The sequence below is a fragment of the Drosophila busckii genome, unplaced genomic scaffold, assembly GCF_011750605.1.
Source record: "Drosophila busckii strain San Diego stock center, stock number 13000-0081.31 unplaced genomic scaffold, ASM1175060v1 chrUn_07, whole genome shotgun sequence".
In the NCBI taxonomy this organism is placed as follows: domain Eukaryota; kingdom Metazoa; phylum Arthropoda; class Insecta; order Diptera; family Drosophilidae; genus Drosophila; species Drosophila busckii.
This window is the reverse complement of record NW_022872723.1, coordinates 973,601-1,000,764: the sequence shown is the minus strand read 5'-3', so window position 1 is coordinate 1,000,764 and position 27,164 is coordinate 973,601. Positions and strand designations below refer to the sequence as shown.

At 37.5% G+C, this 27,164-nt stretch overlaps 3 protein-coding genes across 4 annotated transcripts; all 3 read right to left on the bottom strand.

Moving 5' to 3' along the window:
* Window positions 1-129: 129 nt before the first annotated feature.
* Window positions 130-840, bottom strand: LOC108598867. 2 transcript variants are annotated; one of them, XM_017985625.2, is made up of 2 exons: window positions 419-840; window positions 130-368 (listed from the first exon to the last, which is right to left on the bottom strand). In XM_017985625.2, the coding sequence occupies exons 1-2, from the start codon at window positions 740-742 to the stop codon at window positions 150-152; spliced, it is 543 nt and encodes a 180-aa protein (XP_017841114.2). In that variant the 5' UTR covers window positions 743-840; the 3' UTR covers window positions 130-149. The 2 variants fall into 2 exon arrangements, with proteins under 2 accessions (XP_017841114.2, XP_017841115.2); XM_017985626.2 differs by having other exon boundaries at window positions 497-840.
* Window positions 841-6,453: 5,613 nt separating this feature from the next.
* Window positions 6,454-12,537, bottom strand: LOC108598857 (poly(U)-binding-splicing factor half pint). Its single transcript, XM_033294734.1, has 5 exons — window positions 12,500-12,537; window positions 12,030-12,123; window positions 8,782-9,076; window positions 7,872-8,375; window positions 6,454-7,815 (listed from the first exon to the last, which is right to left on the bottom strand). Exons 1-5 carry the CDS (start codon window positions 12,500-12,502, stop codon window positions 6,816-6,818), a joined length of 1,896 nt encoding a protein of 631 aa, XP_033150625.1. The 5' UTR covers window positions 12,503-12,537; the 3' UTR covers window positions 6,454-6,815.
* Window positions 12,538-13,143: 606 nt separating this feature from the next.
* Window positions 13,144-19,282, bottom strand: LOC108600876 (protein cueball). Its single transcript, XM_017988689.2, has 4 exons — window positions 19,020-19,282; window positions 14,788-16,168; window positions 14,400-14,727; window positions 13,144-14,337 (listed from the first exon to the last, which is right to left on the bottom strand). The coding sequence occupies exons 1-4, from the start codon at window positions 19,114-19,116 to the stop codon at window positions 14,221-14,223; spliced, it is 1,923 nt and encodes a 640-aa protein (XP_017844178.1). The 5' UTR covers window positions 19,117-19,282; the 3' UTR covers window positions 13,144-14,220.
* Between the last annotated feature and the right edge of the window lie 7,882 nt (window positions 19,283-27,164).

Sequence of the window (27,164 nt, the reverse complement as noted above, 5' to 3'; positions counted from 1 at the left end):
TCGCAAACTGTAACACATTGCGTCCATTTACCGTATCCACTTTGTATGTAATTTTAAGCTAAAAGTTATACACCGAATCTCGCAACATTTATTGTGCGTTTTAAAAAACGAAATACATATAGTTAGTAACTTGGCGTATACATTTAAAATTAATCACATTCATGTTGCTGGTTTGCTGTTGTCGCCAATGTTTTGAAACCTTCATCATCCCAGCCAGCGCTAGGATCTTTAGCAACGGCCGAGTATATAATAGTTGAGCCATCCTCAAAGGTTTTCATAGCCATATACGATCTGCCTTCTTCCAGCCAAACTTGCATCTCGGTCTCGTTAAGCATAAATTTGTTTGTATTTTGACTGCAATTCCCATACTGAAAGATTAATATTTAAACGGGATTAAGATATCCAACTCTTTATTTACCCATTTATCATAGACACAAGGCTGATAAGTCTGCGTCCAGCGCAGTACTTTAAGATAAAATCTTAAAAACTTACGCACATTTTGCTTAACTTCAAGCGAGTCGGTCGCATTAAACTTCTCCAATTCGCTCAGCGTGCTAGTACATGTCATACGATCATTGGGGCGTCGTAGAGTATTGCACATGGCTCGTGCCATGCGCATTAGACATTGAAAGTCTTCATCTAGCAATTCACTCAATGATACTGTATTGTCATGGGAATTGTCGCGAAACTCTTTATTCTCCTCTCGGGCTGGAGTTCGTGATCTTGAGCGAGGGCAACACATGCTAAATAATTTGGGTACTCATAAAAACAAGTTATAGGTAGACAAACAAAAAAAAAGGGAACTTTGGATATATGTCTGCTTTGTATAAAGATTATTACTTTTAATGAGATCTAATGCTTTGATATGCTTGATAAAGAATATCATATGAATAAATAAACTGACTGTCTGTTTTTTCTTATCTCTGATATAATTAATTGATCTGTGTGTTCAAGTTTGTTAAACTAGCATATTAATTAGTGCATATTCACATTAAAAGAGTAGCACATTAAGATTTGGTAAAAGTATTTTATTGGGGTTTGGTTTCAATTGCTAATAAACTTAACAATGTTTTCCGGATCATTGCTGTGTAGTTATTGTTGGCTTGAGGCGTCTCTTGTATACGCCCTATTTGCGTACTCTCTCTGTTTTTGTGACTTTTATATTTTTAGAAACCGGTGCTTGTATTAAGGGGGTGGTTTTGTTATTGGCATTTTTTGTCAATTGCGCTGCACACATTAAATAAATAACGCTGCTTATCAACTACTCTCTAGTCGTGCCCTATTTCATTTGGCCGATTAATGGTAAAAGATTTGTTTACTTATTACCCTCACCAAGCATATTTTCTTTTTCATCATTGTCGCTTTGCTGGCCATAAAATTTGCCCAAAATGGCAAATGCATGGAGTGCATCCCAGTGCCTGCTGAGAGCACAATAAAGCAGATTGCTCGATAACCGTGAAGCTCCGTGGTCTATAATTGCTCCCGCTTGTGGCCATGCTCTACTCGACATTGGCATTCGATAGGATCGGAGATCGATTTGTTTCTCAAATATACCATAAAAGCGCGCTTTTGTCGCAGGCGATCTTTTTTTAAAATTTAGACACTTTGTAAGCGAATAACTCTTTATGCTTAGTGTGTCTCCGTGACAGGGCGCCGGGAAGCAGACTGTACGCGGTTCTTAGCTAAAATCACGTAAGATCATGGGTGCATTGAATATAGTTGACGTCCTAGAAACTCTCCTTTAGAGCCTAAAAGCAGCTGTGATATCTCAAAGCTTAGTGTCCATATGTTATACGTAGTGTGACCGGCATTTATACGATGTATGAAGTACCTAACTTAAGAATTCGTGTGGTAAAAAACACCTGATCTGATATGTTTTTAATGTAACTACCACTTAACATAAACAAAAATTTTGTAACCTATTATTCATATCGTTATCTATCCGTAGGTAGTCTCAAAGGTGCACTCTCCTCCTCCCATAGAAGATAGGGCTACAATTGCGATCCTATGACATGGATATAAATCCTAAGATATAGTTATAACTTCTTAAATGAGTACTAACATTGACTCAAAGCTATCATGATAACACTGGACAATAACGCGGATCCTGTACAAACTACTAAAATCTGTTCTTTATAATAAGAGGACAATAGTGTTATTCTTAACGGAGAGTAGTGACAGCCTTAAGTTCTGAATAGTCGATAAATCTCGCCCACAGGATTAGCCCTCCTTATACATGCCTCATTATATCTAGTTTACGTAAGACCTTTACATGCTTTTATGCTGCTGAATATATAGAAAGTGCCATCCCCCATGCAGACTCTCGAGCCGTTTTATTACCGTAAACCGCTGGATGCATAAACAATTGGCCGAATAGCAATGTATCCGTGTCACCCCTCCACCAACCGCACTATGGAAGATAGTTCATACTTGTATATCAGAACAGTATTGTCTAAGTCATCAACAACAACTCGTTAAGTAGAATGATTTAAAGCTCACGTTATTTACAGCACTCACATTTATGTTACACACAGCTAGCATTGTTTAGTAGTAGCACTAGAGCGAATGCATCTAAAGATTATGCTCTTCCAAGGGCTACAACACGCAAGAACATATAGAGATTATCTAAGATACATACGCATTAGGTGAGAATTTAAAACAAGAATTAAATAGATTACTGATCTGAAAAGTTTAAATGCGCACTCAAAATTTTCAAGTATGCAAAATTAATACTTTTCTTATAACAGATTAATATGCTACCCGCTCAACTAATTGTCTCACACTGATTCCAGCTAAAAAAAGAAAATCTTTAATTAGTTAGTTCTATTCCTCTCTCCGAGCTCAGACTAACGATATTTTATTTTGTGACTCCTTCTGCGGGCAGTCTAATCATCGTCTTAACTGACTCTACAGCGTGAGAGACTATAGAGAGCCAGATAGTATTATTTTTTGATTATAATGTTCTTGCCTCACTGCTGGTTAAAGCCTGAAATTTCTAGTTCATCAATTTTGACAAAGAAATATACCACTTATAGATGTGACCGTCTGTTACTTGGTGGTGGCGTATTAGTTGCCGTTGAAGCCGATCTTTTTTCGGATTTAAATTGTTGCATATTATATTGGTATTTTGCAGTTTAGAGTGGACTGTTTGTTCAATTTCCTGCTATAAATGCTCTGGTATCTTTCTGTATTTAGCTATCTCGGTATGTATTTGAAATTATCATTAGAAGAATGAACATTTATATCAACAATTATCAATTAATACTACCTCGTATGCTCTCCCTAGATAGGGATAATATATTACTGATGTGACTGGGGAATTTAATTACGATGTATCTTGTCTTACAAGGGAGATAGGACATTTTAGATCTAGCTAGTCCTACAGACTCTCATCAGTTTAGTTGATAGCATACTTTGATCTTTCAGCTTAATAAATAAATACACGTTACGTAATATGTAACAAACCGTTTTCTTGATTTAATATTTGTATCAGATCCTTCAGCTAGCATTGTTAGCAGAATTGATCCGATTGTGCTCCACGAAGATGCCTATCACCACTTAGTATGCTTAGTGCTACCACCCAACTACTTATAGAAGTGCCGGCTATAGAGCAAACTGTACACAGTACAATAGCATTTAAGCCCCTGTGTTTTAGAAAAGCCGACTTTAATAAATTAAATAGCCTTATTATAAATCATGACTAGTCTCACTTTTTTGCCACTAATAACATAGAAATTTCTTTATATATTTTTTATGACTTTTTTGATCAATTCGTTCCTCGAAGGCAGCCTAGTAGGTCTATAAAGCCTCTATGGTTTACCCGTGAGTTAGCTGGTTTAAAAAATATAAAATCGCGATACTTTAAATAATATAAGCGTACAGGGAACAGTTTTGATTTTTCACGCTATTCTACTGCCAAGTCTAACTTATTAAACTTACAACTTTACAACGATTATCTAATCTAATTTTATTCCAGAGCCTGTAATTACCGAAGAACCGATATTGCGAGAACTAAATTTATTGAAACCTGTGTTCACTCCAGGGCCAGATGGCATACCAGGTTGCGTACTTTCATTAGATATTGCGCCGGTTCCATATACTTAATTTTACATAGACTTTTTGCATTGTCCGTTAAATCTTGCTCATTGCCTTCAGTCTGGAAGGAATCATTCACTATTCCGTTCCATAAGAATGGCCATATCAATATTTGTCTGCTACACCTAAACTATTTGAAAAATTTTACATCTCAACTTATGCATTTCTGTAGTTCAATTATATCACCTTATCAGCAAAGTTTTGTTAAACAACTGTCTACCACCACCAAATTACTTGAGTTTTCTTCAAGGGTGGTTAAAGCTTTTCAAAAAAAAATGCAGACTGATGTTATTTATACTGATTTTAGTAAAGCCGTTAATCATCGTTGGTGAGTTAGCGACTTGTCGCTAGCTGTAAGAGTGCTAATCGCGATTTAACGCCCGAATTTATATTATTTCAAAAGGTAGTTTTCAAGTCAGTGGTTTCCCACCCAGTGTCTGTGACGTTCCTCAGGGTAGTCACCTTGGACCGTTGCTTTTTAATCTATTTATCAAAGATCTGCCCTCAGATCAAACGTTCTAATGTATGCTGATGATGTGAAGCTATGCCTATCGTTGAGAGACATGTCAGGTAATACTTCATTGCAGACAGATCTTGACCGCATTGTCAATTGGTGTAAATACAACTTATTAACACTTAACTGTTCTAAATGTAAAGTAATGTCCTTCCATAGACACTCGCCTCACATAGTCAACTACCACATTGATCAGTTTGATCTGTTTGATCTATTGAGAGATCTCAATAGATAAGCAGAAGTAAATGACTTAGGTATTCTCATTGATAGTAAGCTAAAGTTTGGCAAGCATGTTTCTCTAACTGTCAGTAAGGTAATTAAAGTTCTCGGCTTTATCAAACATGGGCTAAAGAATTTGATGACCCTTACACAACTAAATTACTTTATGCATCTCTTGTTCGTTCGATTCTGGAATATGCTCTTGTGTTTGGTCTCCACAATACTCAAACCACCATAATAGTATTGAATCTGTCCAACAAATTTTATTATTATGTGCTTTGCGAGCTTTAACTTTGTTTCCAGAGTTGATCTTCGCGTATTATTACTACATCCGATCTACTTTTAATTTAATCTTCCCATATGTTAGCTAATCGGCGTATTATGTTAAGGGTCATGTTTATGAATAAATTGTTAAAGGGGAAATTGGACTCCTCATCTTGTTGAGTCAACTTTAATTTCTCATTCCCTGCTCGAAAATTTTCTGTTCCTTTATCACTTAACGTTGAACCCCTTCGAGTACTCTGTGCTGCTTACGAGTACTCTGTGCTGATTACAAGAAACTTTATCAACACAGAGGCCTCTGATGTATTACTAAAAATCTATTTTAAACTTCTTTTACCTATTAAATACTAACAATATCAAGACTGGTTGAGGTTTTCCCCATCTTTGCCAACGAATGTTGGGTCTGCCTTAACACTCCATTTCTATTAGGTTTATCAAATCTAAACAAAAACATAATTTAAAATCATTTTTTAAATTTAATTTTATATTTTTTGTAATCCTTTTCTTTTATCGTCGACTGTACTTAGTTGACATTAGATAAATAAATAAATTTTTCAATCAATAAATTATGGTGCCAATGTAATGCAAATTTGAGAAATTCTATAAAATCAAATAAGCCCAATTTGACCTGTGGAATAATAAATAAATATAATCAGATAATATAGCCTTTCAACCTATAACAAACTCTCAGTGAACGAGCGTTTTCTTCTGTGTGTGTCTATAACAAACAGTTATATTTGATTAAACTCAATACAACTTTTCGAAAATAACCATTGGGAAATGTAGAAATTCAAAAATAAAAATATTTATATTAATTGAACAGTTATTTCGATCGCTACTTAACATGAAATCTTAGAAGATTCATTCTTGGTCGGATTTATTAAAATAGCTGTTCAAGGTATTGTAAAAACAATACAAACAAAGTACTGTACTTTTGTATGACTGATTTAACCTACTTGCGAAGGATATAGAAAGGAACCTTCGGGAACTAAAATAGGATCTATTCTACACATAAAATTATATCATGGTCGTGTTACATCAAGAGTTTTAAGCAGAAAAATAAATTATTTAATTTTTTTTAGAACACTCAGAATTTAACATGATAAAAGTAGCCAGCTTTTTTTTTTGATTATTTTTGGATTAATTAAGATAAATTTTTTTTTATTAAATTGTGATTCAGTTTTTCTGCTTCTTTTATTGGGAGTAAGTTCTTTAGCAATCAAATTATTACTTAAAAAAAAATAGTTAAATGTATTCTATACCTTTTTAAGTTCTTGAATAACAAATAAACATCATTTTGTTAAATATTTAGTTAGTATTTATTTATTTTATGGAAAACTATATTTTGTTACAAGCGTTGAATTTAATAAAATGTACAATATTCAATTGTTGTATGTGTTCTTGCGAAAATGAATCTTGAAAAGTGAAATATAACAAATGCACGAGCTTATTAAAGAAGCGAAAAAGGGCTCATCAGATTTGTTACACTATATGAATCAGTTTTCAACATCAAATCACCATTGTTTATAATGCTCGGCTCATCAATTATTCTGTCCAAATTTACAATCTTCTTTCTCCTGACTGACTTGTGACTCAGGGTGAAAGTAATAAATAATTAGTTGTTAAAGTTCTACGTAAAAAAGGCTGTGCTGCCAAAAAAAGGTCCAAATCAATAATCCTAAAGACGCAGTCGCATCGCATCACTTTACCCTGACAGATCCCCCTGATCGAAAAGTGACTGATCATACAGCTCGGCAACAACGCGGCGGCCACCAAAGAAGCGTCCATGGAGGGCATCTTTGCCTCGAATCGCCTCGACAGTTGCTGAAAACTCAACGAAGATTTTAACAATGATCTCAGCCTCGTCGTCGTCCTCGTTCTCTGTTTGCTTCTCTTTAAAAATGATAACTCGACTGACTGTGCCAAATTTGCTGCACTCCTCCTGAATCTCTTCCTGCAAAGTCTCGTCCACATCATCAGGACCGACCATATTTCGTAAAATAATGACACGCGAGTCCTGTGGTCGCATTAGCCTTTGCATTACCAGTTGTCGCGCACTTTGACCCTTGATGGACATGTTCTCCTGCTGTTGAAGCGTCTGGGCATCGCCCTCGTCCATGAGCTTCTTTTGCAACTCTTCCTGCTGCTTCTCTTGTGCTTTTTTGATGTTCTCCGATAAATTGGCGGCAGTGGCTGCCGCATTATTCGCAGCTGTCGATAACACGGCGGATGCGCCATTACTAGCCTCCGCTATGCTATGTACAGTTGCCACTGCTGCGGGAACTACTGCTGCAGCTGCCAAAGTAACTGGTGGTGTAGCTAGCAGTGCCGGGGGTGGCAGCGTGGGTGGAACGTGCAAAGCAGGTAATCCAGTAGGCATACCAAGCAGACTGGGTCCACCAAGATTTGGCGCTTGAAATATTCCAGGTGGCAACAAAGCTGCGGCCGCTACAGTGGGCACAGCGAGAGAGGGATGAAGTGCCGCCGTTGCAGCTGCATTCATTACGGGCAATGTATTCACCTTAGCCGCAATACCCAAGCCGGGAGTGTTTTGCGATAAGCCTAAGACAGCATTACTGGCAACCGCGTCCAAAGCCTGGATCTTAGCCGTTGCTGCAGCAGCGGCCACTGCGGCTGCTGTTGGCATCGTCGAGTTCGTGGCGGGGCACGACAGCACATTAGGCGGTGTTATCGACCGTCCAACTCTGCAATTCGTAGTATAGGTTGAGCAAGCTCAGCAATGCATTTGGGGTTCACTCACCTCAGCAGTTGACCGCCTAGATCGAAAAGATTCATGCTGGCGATAGCTTCATCCATGGCCTGCTTGTTGGCGTATTCAATGAAGCCGTAACCCTTGTGTGAATGCACCGATGTGCCCTGGGCCAGCTTACAATATAGTATGGGACCGAAAGCCTCGAAAACACTCTTTATGTCTTCCTCAGATAAGTCAGGATGTATTGAGGCTACGTAAATGCGATTGAAGCTCTTTGCCTCCTCCTGAACTTCATCAATGACTTGCTGGGCCTGGGGCATATTGCTCGGCCTGCCAACCTTGATGTTGCGTCCGCCCATTAGAGCGCCATTCATCTGCTCCAACGCCAATTGGGCGCCCTCCGGTATCTCATACTCTACAAATGCGAAGCCTTTGTGCTTTTGTGTAATGGGATCCCACGACATGTTGATTGATTTGATGGGTCCGAACGGCATAAACGCAATGCGAATAGTATCCTCCTTAAGCTCAAACGAAATGCTGCCCACATACACCCTGTAAATAACACCATTAAATTGTAATGTATCCCATATTGTTCATGCTATTAAATATGTGAAGCTTCGGCCACGCTCAGATCTTATCAGCCAAAGGAGAGAGCACAGACAACAGTTAACTGTTGAATCAGCTCCAATAACGCGGAGCACTGATTCACATTGCGTGTTATTCACTTGATAAACTCCATGTTGTGCATCACAGCGTGTACTTAAGCGGTTTTCCGATTCTAGGTTCTAGGATAATCCCTCTGGCACTTAATTGAATCATTATGAAGATTTTTGTGTTCTTCGGTTGAGTATTTTTAATACAATAAAGTTTACCTTTCTTTTTTGAATAGGATGACCACTTAAATTTTGATAACCACTTAAATTGTTTACGAATAATACAAATATAGTATGTGTATTACCTGCACATGAGAGCTAGTGCCTGTTGCCTTTGCACCTGGGTGCGCTGCGTCGCCAACTGCTGCTGCTGATGGGCAAGTGTCTGCTTCATTAATACCATTTTGATGCTCTGCTCCATGGCGTATTTCTTGGCCTTGCTGACAAGGTCATGCTGCTCGGAGGCCAGCTTAGGCAGAGCCCCGCCCAGTAGTCCGAGGAGAGCAGATCGTGTGCCGGGCCCAAACTTCACATCGCCAGTCTGCTTGAGGTCATACAGTGGCTGCGAAAGGTATGGAATTTTGGAGTCCGTTGACTTGCCTAGAATTGGGAAGAGAGATTAGTGGATCTCGCACGGGGTGAAAGGTAATGGAGGATCAGCTAGTCGATCGATTGTTTATGACTTGATGTCATTCTGCTTTGCTTTCATATAATTTGAATCGTTAGATAGGTAAGTATATTTTTTTTCTTTTGTTTTATGCGAATGCGTTTGTGTTTTGTGTCGGCTCCAAAGGCAACTCAAGTATGAAATATCATTGCAGGCACCCGCCAACAACAACTGGAGGCGGGGTCAACAATAGGCCGAAGCGCAGTGGAAGCGCCGGAGTATGCATTTGAAGCGACAAAAAACTAAAATAACGGTTGCGCCTGCAAGAAAGACAAAGATAAAAAGGAAAAAATAGAACAAACAAAAAAATTATTAATCGTAAGCTGTTTGCTGTTCGGCGGCGAGCTACACATGGCTAAGTTTGCAGCTGTGATTGTGTGTTCTGGGGAGGATCGGGAACTGCTCCCAGTCGGCAGACGGTTCAATCAGGCTACAACACAATTACAATTACAGATACAAATGCGGTTAGAGAGACTATTTCTAGGTATATCGATGTGCGCAATTTGCTTTGATTTTAATTTTGATCAACTTTCTTCATTATGATAATAACGCCTCAAGCGTGTTTCTTCACGATTATTTTTGTTTTGTTTGTTTGTTTCTTAACGTTTTTTATATGCAGTTATGTACATAAATTCTTCCTATGTATGTACATACATATAGTCTGAGAGACTGCAGGGGCATTTGCAATAGTCATTCGTTAATGCTGGAAAATGCAAGAATAAAAAGAGAAAGCACCCCGTAAAAATAAAAGTTTTCGAAGGTACGGTGGCGGGGAAGGGGCCTTTGTGTGTGGGAGCCACGCGGGATGGGGTTTTGTTGTTAGGTGGTGGTGGGAGGGCGGATGGCGAGTAGGGAAGTGTTCGTTTTTGTTGGGGATCTCTAGGGATTAACTTATACGTATAGTCTATAGTAATAAAAAGAAACCTACGATTTGCCTTTATGATTTCTGATATATAATATCCTTTAGGACTGTGTGACTATTTTCATGTAAATATATATATAATGTGTTGTGTGTGTGTGTTTGTTTGTTAGTGTTTGCATGTATCTGTCTGTATATACGATTTAGTTTAATGCCGATTTGTCGTGTTTCAATTGAAATCATTAAAAGCTCTTCAGGATGGCATCCAACCTTCCGGTAAGTGTTTGCCCCACGAATTGAAATCAAAGGACAAATCACAAAGAAACTGTGCACACCGACTTACAATCCGCATTCATTTAAGGACTGAAATTTCAAGATACACTATTCAGTTTAAGCTCACAGTTGTTCATAGTTGAGGCAGGAATGCGGCATCGGCATCGACAGTGTGCACAGTTTCTGTAAATGTATTGATAAAAATTAGAAATTATAAGCGACCTTATGTGCGTATCGATACGGTATTCCATGAGTTGAGGGGCGTGGTTTATTGACTTGAAGGGTCACACATTACATTGCTCAGTGATAAAAAAGAGAAAAATAAAAAGAAAACAAGACGCTGAAACGATAATAAGAGCAACAATATGTTTTAAGTTGGTTAAGTTTTTCCGCCGTACCTTAATCATGTGATGTTTATTTATTAGCGTTTTCTTTCTTTCGATTTATTTAATTTTTATATTTAATTCGTATGTGTGCTTTGGTTTTGCTTTCCTTCTTCTAAGAGTTGCTTAATACATACAAAGTATTTGAGGGAGTATACTATTTTTTCTAGCTATAGAGTCATGCATATGGCTGCATGTCTGAACAATCGGACCACAAAGCAGCAGCAACAACAACAACACAGACATGTGCTCAAAAACAAAAAGCCATAATAATGTATCAGTCGATCCAAACTTTTCTATCATTCCAACAAGTCTTTTTCATTCTTTTTTTTTGCTTTTGGCGCGTAGCACATTTTTTGGTAGAGACGAGACGTTGAGCCAATCAAGAGTAGGGCACCGATGTTCGCGACCATGGTGAGAACTCGGCATGAACGATGTTAGAAGCAAGCTACTCTTTGCCGGCTGATGTTTCTTGGTTGCTTGAGAGTAGCATCAGTAGTAGTGGTAGTGGTAGGAGTAGTAGTATTGGCAAACTCGATCGTTGTCGTAACTCGAATTTCGATGAAACGACTTAGTAGTAGTTAGAAACATAAAATATCACTTAACGCTTACAATTAAAAATAATTATAAAAAAGAGAGATATAGAAGAGAGAGAGAGAGAGAGAGAGAGAGAATAGTTATATGCTTTTTGTTTTGTTAGTTTCAGTGTTGATGCGGCGAAGACTCACTGATACTCTGGCGATACTGCCTGGCTGTGAGGGCCCTAGTTAATTCATTTGGTATATGTTTAGATACTATTGGTAAGTAAATTGATACAGTTTCAAAATATCACAAACATTGACAGAGATGTTTGTTTAAGAGACACCTGATTCGATTTGGAGTCGATTCGTACATAGTCTTGACTTGATTGATTTACTTTCATATTGGTTTTAGTTATTTCGTTTGACTCTCACCTCACCTCACTTGAGATCATCGTGCGATTATGAAGTCTGCAATTACTTAAGCAGAACAAAAAGAAAGACCGATTATTTAATAGCGTCTATACTGGCCCTTAAAATGCAACGAAGTAGAAGTAGTAGAAAATAGAAACATAGATGTGTATGCAATGTTTATGTTTACTGCGAATATATACAAATTTATATATGTATAAATATATATATTTATATAAATATAAGAAAAATCTTATGTTCATACGCTTACAAATCTTTGTATTTCGGTTCAATTCCTGGCAATTATTTATTACGTTTATAACAAAACTTACGTATGCATATAATTGATTCGATTTTATTTCCGACTTATTGTTAGTAGATACTTAATGCATATACATACATACAAATATGGACAAATTACCCGACCAAAAAAAACACTTACCAGAGTCCGAACGCGACCGCTTTGTAACTGGCATTTCACTAATTTCCCGCTGATCATCCGAACGAGGTGATCTGGAGGCTCTATCGTTGCTTCCCTGAAAATATAAATCAAATGTCATAGCGTTAGTGGGCACTCATCTGCTATATGCATGCGAAGTGGGGGTGGGGATTTGGCTGTTGGTAATAGCAGCTGCTGTTGCTAGAGCTGCACACTGATATAGATACACACGGTAAAAAAGTTTTCATTTGTACTGTTAAACCGTTTGTTGTGCGTATTTATTTAATTTATAATTAAATATTATATTTGGGCATATGTGCTTCTTGCATATAAATCTTAACAAACGACACGAACAAACATTTTAAGTCAGTAGAAGATGCGCAAATATTGTCAACCACGAGCACGCCAAACATTGAAAACTCATACGTACATATATAAACGAAAATGTATTATTGTAACTAGTTAACACATACCATGCCTTCTGCTTTTTAAAATTATACTTTATTATATGTATTTTGCGTAATGTTTATTTTGTAAAAATATAACTTTTACTTTTGCGAAAAATGTCGGCGTGACTTACAGCAGAGCTGCAAAAACATCGATATTAAGGAAAAAAGTGTATATCGAAACTGGCAGGTATTACCGAAAACAAATGCGTATCTCTAGCACATTATCCGAATTATCCAGCCCGAGCATGTTGTATTCAAGCTCAAGCGTGTCGCAGGGCTGCACAATCATGTTTAATAGTAGTGCTGGATAAATATATATATTTTCAAAAAATGCTTGAGTAAAGTTAAGCTCATAGTTATTTGTACTGTGTGTAAGAAAATAACTGTATACAATAAAATGTGTGACTGTTATTATTACTTATATTTATAAATTTGGTACTTTCTGTTATAAGTTTTATATGAGTAATGTAAAAAATTATTATTGTCAAATTATATTCATCTGTATAATTTATCAGTAACTACTCTCGATATTTTAGCAAGATGACACTCATTGTAATGATTCATGTAAAGATAAAGGTATTTTCTTTGTTTCTAGCTCGTAATTGCTTATATGAGCTCAGTCGCTATTAATACGTTGAACAAATAAAAATAGAGAAAAGGAGTTTTAATAACAAATTCATTTATTACAACTGCAAGGTACGTACTCATTACCAATTAACCGGTGTCTTATACGTTACAACTAAAAGCTATCTTACACATATATTGATATTTACACATTATTCTGAGGGTAAGAGTTTACTATTTTGTAAACTGTTATTTACATACATATGTATATACATATATAATTGTTTTATGGTTAACTTAAGTACTTAGGCAATTTGGGTGCAATTCGGATTACATATTTTTGTGTGTGGCAGTTGCAAATGTCATGACGTATCGACAAACCGGTAAAAAATAAAATTGTATATGTATGTATAAAACAAAAAAATTATCTAATTAAGGAACTTTGAACGGTTAGATTGAACTATTCAAAAGCTCTAACAATCCTTTTTTTTTAATTATTTACAATAGTCAAAGATTACATTTTATATGTGTACACACATATGTATAAGTACGCATTATAATCCTTGCAACAGTTTAACCGTTATGAATCACAAAATTGTGCCTCCTTGTGCAAATGGCGATCGTTCTTGAAATCAGATGCTGTTACGTCTTAAAATAAGTACATGTTTCAAGTATCTGTGTGCATGTGTGTGTGTGTTCTGTTGTGAAATAATGCTAAGGTCAGTCAAGTGACTTAAATCTTCTATATTTGCTACTTTTTTCATTTCATTAGCGAATGCAGTAAGGCAAAAATATTAAAATGTTATCCACGCATGTAATAGCTTCTAGAAATTAAAAGCATGTATGCAAGCATAATTATGTAAACGATAAAAAATCCTTCTAATGAAATTTTGGCAATCTGCTGCCAAGGAACTTCAATATTTTTCGGATAACTTTCTCAATAAATTAATGAGACCAAACTAATTAACAGACTGCTAAGTACATGATTAATTCAATTAAAAGTGCGGTGGCTGTAAGTGTTTGCGTGTTGTGGGAGAGGTTTTGGGCCTAGGCTGTTCAGAGAGCTTTTTGGAAAAGCACATGAATGTGGAGCCAACAGTTACCAACAGCTTAATTAGCTCGTTTGTCTGTTATAGGCGTTCGTTTGAAACGATCTCAACAATGTGTTGAATGATACACTTTTACGATAGATCATCTTCCATGTTGTGAATAAGCATTTTTTTGTCCTCCTTTACACACGGTGCCTTACGATCCCGTGACGAAAATGTTTGCTCCACCATTTTGGGATCAAAGCAGGGCTACAATATAAAAATATATAAATTAGACATAATGCAGTTAGTGTCTAATCCAGAGCGCGTACCGTTTCACAAATATTCATATTGCAACAGTTCTCTATCGTAATCTCGCACTGTTCCGTAGCTAGCGGACGGTTAGTCAGCGGTGTATCGCTAGCTGAATTGTGACGCGCCTGTTTGCGAACTACAAATGTCTTCTTGATGTGGGGACGTTTTGGCTTGTATATGCGACGTATTCCGTGCACAATGAGAGCCACTAGCAATAGACTGAGCACAACACCTGCCACAACGACAATGATGACAGAGCCGGTCCAGACACTGCGACTGCCGCAAGCGCCGCGTTGAAAATATGCAACTAAAGCTGTGCCATTTCCTCTCAGTTGCTCCTCACAGCTAGTGAAATGAAAATGACCATTAGCCAATTATTATAGAAAGAGATCATTGTTGACTTACATGACATGACAGCTGTCGGGTATAATAATGTCCGGCTCATGCCTTATCAGTTGGCAGTAGCTAGCGCAGTCTTCAGTGCCGTTGTGCTCGCAGCGTGAACCAAAGAAATTGCCGCGACATTCGCAGCTTAGTTCGCCGCTCTCTCTGTCCACGGCACATTTGGCACCGTTAAGACAATGACCGTTGCATTTGTAGTACTCGCAGCGTTCGCCGTAAAATTCCGGCTGGCAGTAGCATTTGGGAAATCCCATCCCAGATATTTCACAGGTACCATGTACGCAATAGTTGTGACACTCCGAAATCTCACAGCGGGCTCCCTTGAAGCCCACCGGGCAGATGCAGAAGTTGCCTTTGCTTATAAACTGGGCGCCGTTCAGGCAGTGCTCGCGCTGCAGCTGTGTCAGGCGCTCGTCGACGAGATTACGCACATGCGTCTTGTCGTTGGTCATGTTGTCCAAACGCTGTTTAACCTTGCGCACGACACTGGCGCAGTGCTCATCCTTCTGCAATCGCTGGTAGAAGCCTGTGCGCGCCACAATGCCATAGACTTCATCCTTCCAGCTAGCTTGCTTTACCATATTTGCTTCCACTTGTGTTTCGGCTGTACTTTGTGTGGAGTTCGAGCTGGTCAGTGTGTTGCTAGGCTTGGGCTTGGGGTAACTCCACACTGCCTTGCTTATTTTGTCTGTCCAGTAAATAGCGTCCTCTGTGATGGCCAACTGTATGGGATCCTGGTGCTTGCCCTGCACAATCAATTTACGATCGCTGCCATCCAGACGTGCGCTTTCGATTGTGAAAAAAATGCCCACCTTGTCGTCGATCCAGTAAAGCCGATCTGACAGCTGATCAACTACAATGCCGCGTGGCATGTCAATGTCTTCTTTAATTATCACCTCTCGTTGCTTGCCGTCCAGACTAATGCGCTCGACACTAGCGTGCCCTATCTGGCAGTTGCTCCAGTACAACTGGCGCCTGCAAATATCTACGGCGACTCCGTCTGGTCGGCCTCCATCTCCGCTCGAATCGACCAACACCTTGGGCGTCGCTGTGAACAGCGTATCAATGCTAGCAAAGAATATTTTCCCTTTACGCCTGTCCGCCCAGAAGAGATTCCGATTCAGTGGATCATACGCCAAGCCGGCAACTGATTCGTTGCCGGTACGTTGCACTGCCTGCTCCACAATGTGTGTGGCGACCGACGCGTCCCTGTGCAGCGAGAATATGCTGCCATTCTGATGCAGCTGATCGTTGAAGTAGATCATCTCTTCGGCCTCATCAAAGGCCAGCGCCGTAAGCTCTTCGTACTCATGCGCCGCAGTGGTGATTGTGTTCCATGCATTGTCCAGAAACAGAATCTTATTTCTCAGCGTGACAGCAAAATCTATAAAATGCATAAGTAAACATTAATTGATGGCAATCAAGGCTGGTGGGTGTGTTTGAGCTGGAGAATTGAAAATTAAACTCAATCAGGGACGTTTAATTGAATTACCCCTCAGCACACATGATTTGGTTTCCTGCCCAATTTAAAACAACGAAAAAACCGTAACGATTTCATATTTCGGAACTTATTTTGAATAAATTCATATGCATTGCGTTCTAATTTGCCTTTCCAATGTCTACAGTCCGGATTGCGCAAGCCAACCTGATAAGATGGAAGTGATACCGGGATTGAATTACAAAAAATATTCGTGAAAATCCCCAAAGCTACTCTGGAAACGTAATAGAATTACGAAATCAAAATAAAAATGACAACAAAAAACACAGAAGGCAATATATGGCTGCAGTTAGAATCGTTTTTCAAAACCAGATCTTACTTTTATGGAACAGATGAATCGAGTACCGGTTTTCAAAAAGGGGCTTTTATTTTGAATAACGTGGCAGGTGTGAATTTGGCAAAAATAAATAAAAATGATCATTGCGTACTCGCAATAAATATATGTATTTTTTAATTATTCTACTATCATGGAAGTTGAAGCGGCAAACAACAATAAATCGCCACAAGCGCGGAATGAAAACTCAGTCCAAGCAGCCACCTGCTGGAACAGCAGGCAGCACTCAGTTCCGTAACGAATATAGATCGAAGGCTGTCTGGGGATTATACTTTCACGTAACTTATCTATTCTCTCAAATAGATCAATTACCTGTCGCACAGCCCAAGCGCGGCTAATAAACTATTGATTGGCCAAAGCTTGGCAGCATTGTGGGTCACTGACGCGTGCTCAACTTGCCTAGCAGCTTGGGCTAGCTTCGCAAAACCAAAACAAAACAAACCTTAGCCATATTGATGACTGTGTTTACGTGCAGATATAGAAATTCATTAGTGTTGGTGGTGGGTCTCCACTGTAGACATTAATCGGTGACTAATTGAATATTTATTGTAAAACGCATACACGAAACCTTTCCATTGGGGCTCAGCTCTGACGAGGTCTTGGACTAGAGCATTTTGACCTTCGTAGTTGCGACTTGAGGTCAACGGTGTGTCAAAAATATATTTTGCAAGTTGTGTACTTGCAAAGTTAGCTTTAATAGTGTTTTATAATATTTACTTGTACACAATATTTATGTATGCTAAGAATTTTTCTATAAAAGTTTCTCTTAAATCTTTCAGTAACCACACAATTATTGATGAATTAACCTCTAGGCTCTCTAAATATAAATACATACATATGAATGAAGTGATAAGAAATTCGCACTGTTTATTTTGATGCTTGCGTCGCAATATTTAATTTATACCATAAGGTCAAGAGACTCATTCAATTCGAAACATGCGACTGATCCTAAACACCTTTAGATAATCCACATATTCCAAAATTTGATCTATAAATTCCAAAGGTACTCTCTAAGCATTATTGTGGCATTTCACATTTTGACTGGCTTTATGTGATAAGAGAGCATTAATGATTTCCCAAGCTGAGACAAAAACCAAAGAATTGCAGTTTAATAAATTTTCATGTATGCATGTCTATTTTCTATATTCAATTTTGTTTTCTTTTTTTCAACTAATGCAGGTGTATTATATTTTACACATATACATAAGGAGTATGTACATAGGTATGTGGTTTAATACCAGTTTAATTTGCATTAATTTATAAAACATCTATTTTCTCTCTCTAGACTCTTTGGCAGCAACAGGTGCACAAAGCTCTGAGTAACACGTGGATAACTGTAACTTGCGTTAATGTGTAACTCGACCACTTAACTATGTACATATGTACATATGTATGTGAATAGATTTCGATTCCTCGGCCTGTTGAGAAGTTGCTTGGAATTTCATGCTGTCCACAGAGGATTGAGTTCATGTGAACATGAGAGCCCAGAGTAAACAATTTTGGGGAACAAAGCTAAATGAAAGTCGATACTATATGCTAGCGGAAAGAATCATATCAGCAAAATCTCGCCAAAATGCCGGCAATGTGTTCGCGGCTTACGTGACAAGTGAACAACTCTTTATGGCCGCTATGCCTGCCCTGTGGCGGTGGCAGTAATGCTGTTTTCTTGATTTGTTGTTTGCTTTGCAAACGATGACGTACCACGATGCGATGTTTCTCTCACAAGTGGGTGAAAGTGCGTGCAAAATACACTGCAAGAGGTACATTCGAACATAACACAACAGCGACCGAGAGAGAGAGAGAGAGATATTATACAATGATATGTATTTGGAGTCCAAAAGAGACTGGTTCTGTGTGCAATTATGAAATACCAATTTGTTATCGGAACGTGAACATCAATTGATAAACACAAATAAGGGATATGCAGATAGCGGCGGCAAAGCATTAACGCACGCATGCTGAATGTTAAAACTGATAATCAGCTGATAGTCGTCTGACAAGCTAACAACAAAGTTAGCTACAACCACGCGCCCCTCCCATTATTTAAGGCACGTGTAGAGCATTTGGCCAACATAATACAGACTTAGTATGTCAATGTATGCAGTTTGCAAAGATATGAGCAGAACGTATTATTCAGTTGGTACGAATTCAAATGCCAACCCCGCTGCTGATTACATAAGTGAACATAAAGACACAAACACACTTTCATTTCCACTGCAAATTGATTTCTATTAGATTTTTAGCACCGAAGCGCTGAAAATGGAATGAAGACTGATAAAGGGGAGAAAACTCTAAAGGTCAGTTGTACTGACAGCGTAGACACAACGTTGAAATTGGGAACACTTTAACCAATTTGCAAGTTCTCGCAGCCATTGTATAATAACTTACGACAATGACACTTACCCCATCCAATTGGAGAAGCACCTGCCAGTGGAGTGCTGAAGTGGGCAGCAATAAATAGTATAGCTAGTGCAAGCCGTTGCAATGGTGACAATTTCATTTTATATTTTTGCAATTTGGTATTCAAATAATTTGGTTTTGAATGAGCTGAAGGTCTCGGGTCGATTAGTATTATTATTCCGTTAATTGAGAATACGTTGAATTATAATTTGAGCACCAAGCGCTTAACGAACCATTTCTCACAATCACTTATTTTGCACTGTTTTTGTTGTTGGCAGGCCGCGTTAATATTATTAATTAAATGAAAAAATCCGGCTAACAACGTTGGAGACTTTGAGTGTTTGCGAATTTAGATATTTTCATGGCCAGATATGCTGCTTTTCATGCGGAAAACTCCATATAAACTCAAGAATCTTGCGAAGAGTGATTTTAGCCATTCTTAAAATAATTTTACCACAAAGAATGTTGAAGAATATGCTTACAGATATATCTTATTTTTCATTTTTGACATTTTAGAAACACTTGTCAATTAACTATTTTCATTATATGGCAACAGTTATTGTTGGCTATTTTAAATTGCCGATAAGGCTACAGCTGACGAGTCAAAGTTGGCCACACTGCTTAGTGATGTGAAAAATCGACCATCGATGACTTGTTGACGATATTTCCCTATGTTCTTGATTATATCGATGTTAAACTTTAAATCTTTGATCATATGCGATATATCGGTATCCTACAGCTCGGGCAATTGCTTTTTTCCCGTCGAATATGGCTTTTAAGGCCATGGCTTGAAAAAAAATACTTTAATAATATCCCCATTTTACAATTTATACTGCTTCAAAATGTATATGATCAATCAGCACGATGGCATTAAGCTGGTAATTAAAAAATTTAATTATGTGCCTTTTTTACAAATTAAATTTACACTTTTTTATTTAACGGAATTGAACAATTCACATAAGTCTGTACAAGTCAGTTTCATGTTGTCCAATAACAGTAAAAGCTATAAGATTATCATTATACCTTAAAGTCTGTACATCCAAAATCTAATTATTTATTCGAAATACAATGAGTGTTCAAACTTTCTTTATTGACATATTGGTAATGGAAAAGTCTTTATCCTTTTTTAATGATACAAATTTTATCCCATTATCTATTGAAAATATAAAACAGCAGGAATGATACTTAAAATTTGAAAACATGAATTTTCTATATTATTAACAAAAAAATCATACGAATACTTTTGAGTGGGTATAAGGTTGAAGAAGGCTTGGATTATTTGCTGATCGCAGGCCTTTGTAAAGTTGGGTTAATAATATACAATCCTTGAACAGACATTTTTGACAGTAAAATAAGATAGAGCGAATACAGAAATATCTGGATCAGCTTCAAAGTTGTATAATTTTAATAAGCTCTAAGCAAAAAACGGTGATATCTATTATGTATAACTTGAATTTAATATGAATGAGAGGGTAATATAAAGTGTGCAAATTATTAGGAGAAGATGCGTCGGATAAAGTATATGATCCGGCAAGCAAACTGAGTTTAGCTATTCGTCTTTCTATCTCAGCATATCCCTAGAACCACATAGAACTCCAGCAACTATAAAACCAAATTTTACGACGAACAAATCGCTTTTTTTATTTATTTTTATTACTCACATCTCCATCACATAAAAAACAGATTCACGCCCACAATGTTTAACGAAAAAAACTGAAATAAATCACTAAAAGACTTTGTCATGTTTATCGATCGATGCGGAAATGATCGGATAAATATCTTAGATGTTATTCACAGTTCAATTTTCAATTTAGGGTGCTCTTGCTAATGAGCCATAAAATCGTCGCTTAGGACGCAATTGTCAACTTTAATAATTTATGGGATTTTAACTCCAGGATCTTTAAAAAAAATTTCCATAGTCAAAAAAGATTATGAACATTTTAATTAAATCTTTAATTATGTTTTATGTTTTAAAAAAAAGTTGTAAAGAGAAGCAATCCTTACGATACGAACACGAATTTTTCATCTACGACAATTTTACGAGCACTTTGTCGCCGAAATAAAGAGACTTGGTAAGCATCTAATGTTCAGAGACAATAAATAATTTGCCTTCTAAATAAAAATCAGCTACCGAAAATATGTTTCTCTTTACTGTCATTGGCCTAAATGCTATTTGTTGTCCCAGTTGGGTCTCTTAGGGTAATAATTTCAGTATTTTGTGTTTCATCTTAGATCTTGTAAGTATGCGTACAAGAAACAATTCGAAAACAAAAAGCTTAATATATTTAAGATCTATTCAGTATATACAATAAACTTGAAATTTGATATAAGTAAAAAATAACTTTAATCACGCCATAAACGAAATTGTCAAGTTTTAATCAAAGTATAAAGCTTATGAAACGAACTACAACTTGCAATCGCAAGGCTGAGAATGCAACCAAAGAAGACTTCTGACAACAACGAGAATAACACGCCCTACAGCTAATCTGGCTCTTAATGGCGATAAATATTTCATTCTATATATTTTGGCAGCGGGCACGGCCCAATGCTTGCAGCAACGGGTGCCAGTTGCCACCTATCCCTATCTCCACTCTGCTGCATATTGGCTTGTTAGTCCCCAGCGGAGCCGCTAAGCCTCGCGCACTAATAGACAGCAGCGCCGAAGACAAAGCAATGCCAGACAAAATGCCAGACGAATGCGATCGACAATCGTGGAGCGACAATCGACCGAAGAGCAGATAAGACTTTTCGACTATTTAATACCCTTAGATAAAATGAATTCATTTTATGTACATATAACCACTCAACAAGAAATACCGAAGATTTAATAAAAAATATTAAAACCTTATCTATATGCTTTCGCATATTTTTTATAAATATATTAATACAATCATTTTCACTGAGATTTTATCTATATGCTACGTTTCATCATCTCGTCTTTTCAAAAGCCACTATCATCCATACTCATCTTCGTGTCGATTCATGAATCAGTTGCATGTTGTCATTTATATGAGGAGTTTCTGCTGATACTCTAGATATTATCGATACGTTTAGGAGATGTCATTTAACAGAAATATGAGGTGCAACCGTTTAAGAACCATTGGACCAATATATTATACTCTGAGGCACATTGTTGATATTCACACGACCTCATGATAACTAGATATGATTAGCGTTGTACGGAGACAGAATAAGGTCATTTTAAATATCAGACTATTTGATTATGAGTGAACAGCGAGAGCGAGTTTACTGACTATGTTGAAGAGAGAATTCTAAGAGTGATTGCGAGTATAAAGTATTATTAGCTAGACCACAATAAAAAGTTCTCTATAAGAGTTAAAGAGGAGGCGAGCAGCCCAATGTGTCTCTCTTCTCGAGTTCATCATACCTCTTTCGCGCTTTCAATTTGATAAAAAGTGCTGCGCTTCAACAGCAATACTTTGTTGGTCACACAGCAATACGAGAGGTCATCAGAATATTGTAAGTAATCTAACAGTGTTTGTAATGGAGGAAGTGTCCTTATTCGCGGCTTGTAGAAAAGAGAATAGCGCGAAACACTGACGGTGTTTAGTGTTGCAAAGCTGCGATTAGCAACATACGCATACGATTTTAGTGAGCCCGTGAAAGCACACATCTTGAGGAGATCACAACAACCAATGTAATACACTCAGAGAAGATATTAAATAACTTTGTCTGCCTCAAATATATCTAAGTCCTACCTGAAATCTGTTGGATTGCAAGATCGACCCGACCAGATATCAAGTGATTGATGTTGTAAGATCCAGCGAACGATATGAGCAGTTCAATAATCCTTTTCAAGAAAACCTCAAGTTTAAAGCATTTTATTTCTTGCTACATTCCTTTGCCAAGTTGTCATGTATATAATAAGAAAAAATTTGTGAAAAGACAAACAACTTATGAAGTACAAACGCACGAGGTGCGAGTAAACGAGACAAAATGTGAGTCAAAATGACACTTAAATGAGGAACACATGGTACGTGACCAGAGGTGTTCAAATCGGAGATAAGACTCTCTAGGAAACACTCTGTACTGAAGAGACATCAAAAAATTTGCCGCCAGATATATACCAATCCAGTCCGATATCTGCCCGCACGCTTAATAGGATAAACTAAATCTTACCTGTTGAATATGCAGTCTGATTAGTTAGAAATTCTCTTTTTTAAGCAACAACTCTATTGTACAGAGATAGTGATGCAATTAGTTGCGCATCTTAACGATTATGGATGATGGAGCATAAAAGACCTTTCATAGACAGATCCAATTTAGTACTTATGTGATAATTAAACAACTATTAGATTTTTTATATTACGATACTTCTTTTGTCTTACAGTGTAAGAATAAGTTGTAAAAAAAACTCTCACTCTTTAGTTCGCGCGATATCCATACTAAAGTGATATACAATCATTATCTGTATTTAATATTTTTTTATGCAAAAATCTAGAATCATATAGTATTTACATGAGAGATGTTTCTCAAAAATTTTCCCTCGCTTGAGTGTTTTTCAACATGCCAAGTTGATGCCATAGCTAACATGTGTTTATGTCGACAAGTCTTTTTGATTGAAATGGCTATTTTGTTATTAGTAGCTATGTTGCACAGAACGGCAATCATACGAGAGCAAAATAAGACTGCAACAGCAACCTCACTTGGCAGATCTTTGGAGCCTATTGCTCGCGTTAAGAGATTCCCTCTTTGATCTTCAATGCTAGTACGACGTCTTCGTGTACTCCACAAAAAGCCTACAAGCGAGAATCTCCTCTGTGTGCTTTGTGTGTTTTTGCTATGCTGTTGTGATCGGTGTTGTTGTGGTGTTTTCGGTATGTGTGCGGTGTACAACTGGTGTTATTAAGAAAGGCTAGTGAAATGATTGCAGGCGCTAGGTCTGCACTCTTAGAATAATAATTAAGACGCGATCGCAACAAGCAAATGTGCTTCGCTGCAGACCCCCATAAAAGCTTAGCACATAGAAATACACAAGCACATCGAAAGTCCCGCTGGGCTAAGCGAACCAACATACAAACACTGAGCATCATCCACATAATTATACACTAAAATTCACTTAGCCGACTACTTGAGCAAGACGAAATGGTTTGCAGACTAGTCAGCCAAGAGCCTATAGTGCTGAGCGGTTGAGGAGGGGGTAGGTAGGGAGGAGAGGAGGTGGTGGGGGGGGAGATGAGAGGGAGAGAGAGAGAGGGAGAGGCAGAAAGGAATACGGGAGGAGTGTGCACAAAAAAAAACTGCAATTGCAACACGAGTAAATACTTAATGTGGAGTAGTATTATTACTTCACAAGACGCTTGAGAACTTTTAGCCACCATCCAAAGTCATCTAAGGCCATTGATTTCAAATCTCTAGTGAGGTAAATTAAAAACCTATATTCCCTACCATATAATCTATCGTTTTTATGTCAACATATATAAGAATTTCAGAGAGAGTAACTGGCTCGAGTTAATTGAGTTAATTGGCTCATTCCGTTTTAAGTTTGCAGCTAACAATAAGAGACCAACTTCACAAAAATGAGTCGAAATGTGTCGAAAGTCTAACATAACACTCTTTGGATGACTCTAGAGGAAGATTGTAAAAAAAACAACAAATTGCGTTAACCATATGCATATTAGCGCGACACTACAATAACTTAAATTTGGATCTTAACCACATATAAGTGAAATAAACAACTAAATTAGATAATAAGTTCAGCAATTAAATAACATAAAAATCAAAGAGAACAAAGAAATGGCGTATAGATTTTTATAAAATGCGTTCAAAGAGGAACAGCAAACGCAAACTAACAGTTGAGAACGGCATCGAAGTGGCATGCTAATGATGTAAACCAAACATTTAACAGTTAAAGTGCCGACAGCGTCATAAACGACACAACGACAAAGACAAAAACTGTGGCAAGCTCCATCTCAGTGGCCCACTGAAGTGGGAAGCAAGGGGAACAAAAACTGAAACAAAAAGAAAAACATAACCAGAGAAAACTTGACTTAAGTCAAAACGCGCACTACATCGAATAAGAACACGCACTGTGCTCGCCGTAGAGTAGGAAAGATGGGAGCAGTTGTCTTATAGGAGACCACAGACACCATGTGAATGTAACCTAGTATATAGGTTGCATTGCCAATGAGCAATAATCCAAACGTTAGTATTTTAAAGAAATTGCCGTTCATCATTGTTGTTGGTGTTGACAGAGATTTAACTGGGAGTAGAGGAAGAATTATGATTACAGAAGGTCTAATGATCGACATAAGCGCACTTGAATCGAACCCGGCTGGTTACGGCTACGGAGGATAGGTAACCCATCAAGTGGCGTGACCACATGCAATACTCTTCTAACTCAATATTTGATGATGCCAAGCGGAAGCTGTAAAGACAGACAATGTGAGCCACATTTATGGTTGGTTAGTTAGCCTGTAATCGGTGCACACTTAGAAATTTGCTAATTGCCTGCAATTGCTGCTTAGAGATTGCGAGATGCGCCGCCATTATTTCAATGGCCCACAGGCAACGAACTCTTGCTAGCTGGTAGTTCTCTTAGCGGCTCTCTTTATGCCACGCCGCTTGCGATAGGCGATTGTTTTTTGGTAGGCGTGATCCTCTAAGAAAATTTACTTCAAGGTCATGTGCAGAACTGAAAGCAGATCGAATGACCAATAGCCAAACTTGCAACCACACACACATACATACATGAATAACTGCAGCTTAGCCATAAGAAACAGCGCTGGCACCGCACGTAATCTGATAGCCAAAAAAAAATAAGGAGAAACATATTGTGTGGGTCTCTCCATATGAGGAGCCTTTGTTTTGGCATACGTTGTTTTCTTCTCTTGTTGCATTATCATCAACACAACATCAACAGACTGCTTAAGGAACTTGCCAAGACAACTTTACGCCATCGAGCATTAAGTGAAGTGCGGGGAGCCGCAGCAACTGCCTAGAGTTTCCAGTCACTGCACAGCAGCAGTAACTCTAGCAGTGCTGTAATAATCTGAGGTTCTGAGATGACAGGCAGGTGCATGCATGGCTACGATATAAATCAAGATTTGTGTGCTGTATTAGCCAAGAAGCAACATAGTCTGAGGTAGAGAAGTTAAGTCAATTATGAATAAGTCATTATAAAATTATATAAAAGTCGGAAAAAACAGTCCGGTGCAACCGACTTTTCAATTACTATATAACTGAAAAAAAAGAACATGGAGAGAGAATCTTCATACAGATAATATATCTCAACGGGTACAAAAATTAAAAATTTAGTATCAAGTTGTTTTAGAATTTTTTATTTATAAAGCGTAAAAAATCATAACTTTTGTAAATTTTGTTTTCAAAATAAATGCTTCGGTTTTGACTTTTAACTAGTGTATTTAACCAAGATCTGATTAAGTTTTTTTGATATTCCCAGTTCTTGCATCTAATATTAGGATTGTGTAACACCTACATACATTTATTCTTTTTCTTTTTAAAGAACGATTAATAATAAATACTTTGCTAAATGTTAATTTACTTGTAAATATTTTGATCGCCAAAAAAAAATTAAGTTGCATGACAGTCTCAGTTATTTCAATAAAATTTAATTATGCCCTGTGATTTATTATGCCTATTAGTTTTAATTAAATGCATAGGGAACTCGCCATATTTTTGAGCTGTGTTTTTTCTGACTTATCTTTCTTTAATAAAAAAGTAAATCTTTAATAAAAAAGTAAATGCTGTATGAATTAAAAATCAATTAAAATTATCAAAATATTGAGTGTAATTCAGAGGACTGAATAGCGACGATTTTGATCTTAACTGTCTGATGTGAACTGTCTGCGAACCGAGCTTATATGGATTAAAAGCAATCCACTCCATATATGTGAGCGAAAGCAAGTGCAAGAGACAGCACAACGATAATAAATGAGTACGCAAATTGTGCGCTTGACAATTTTGCTGTAACGGCTCTTGGTCAAGTTAAGAAGGCTTTGACAAATGTGCCCGGAAATTGTAGGACACAAGTGTGAAATGTTCATAGGGCAGTGTGCAGCTGCAGCTGCAGCACGAACCTGATATTTGTCTGCAAAGTTTTCAATTGAATTGTTTTGAACTCGAAAAGGAAAGAATAGAAAAGAAAAACAAGTTTTCTTGCGAATC

Excerpts from the sequence above, each read along its gene's own strand:
- LOC108598867 (XM_017985625.2), bottom strand. The coding sequence starts at position 742 with ATGTGTTGCCCTCGCTCAAGATCACGAACTCCAGCCCGAGAGGAGAAT. Across the intron at positions 369-418 it reads CTTGTGTCTATGATAAATGG|TATGGGAATTGCAGTCAAAA; the intron begins GTAAATAAAGAG and ends TTAATCTTTCAG.
- LOC108598857 (XM_033294734.1), bottom strand. Across the intron at positions 9,077-12,029 it reads GCGGTCGCGTTCGGACTCTG|GCAAGTCAACGGACTCCAAA; the intron begins GTAAGTGTTTTT and ends TCCCAATTCTAG. Across the intron at positions 7,816-7,871 it reads CTAGGCGGTCAACTGCTGAG|AGTTGGACGGTCGATAACAC; the intron begins GTGAGTGAACCC and ends TACGAATTGCAG.
- LOC108600876 (XM_017988689.2), bottom strand. The coding sequence starts at position 19,116 with ATGAAATTGTCACCATTGCAACGGCTTGCACTAGCTATACTATTTATT. Across the intron at positions 16,169-19,019 it reads TGCTTCTCCAATTGGATGGG|ATTTTGCTGTCACGCTGAGA; the intron begins GTAAGTGTCATT and ends TGCATTTTATAG. Across the intron at positions 14,338-14,399 it reads ATATGAATATTTGTGAAACG|CCCTGCTTTGATCCCAAAAT; the intron begins GTACGCGCTCTG and ends TTTATATTGTAG.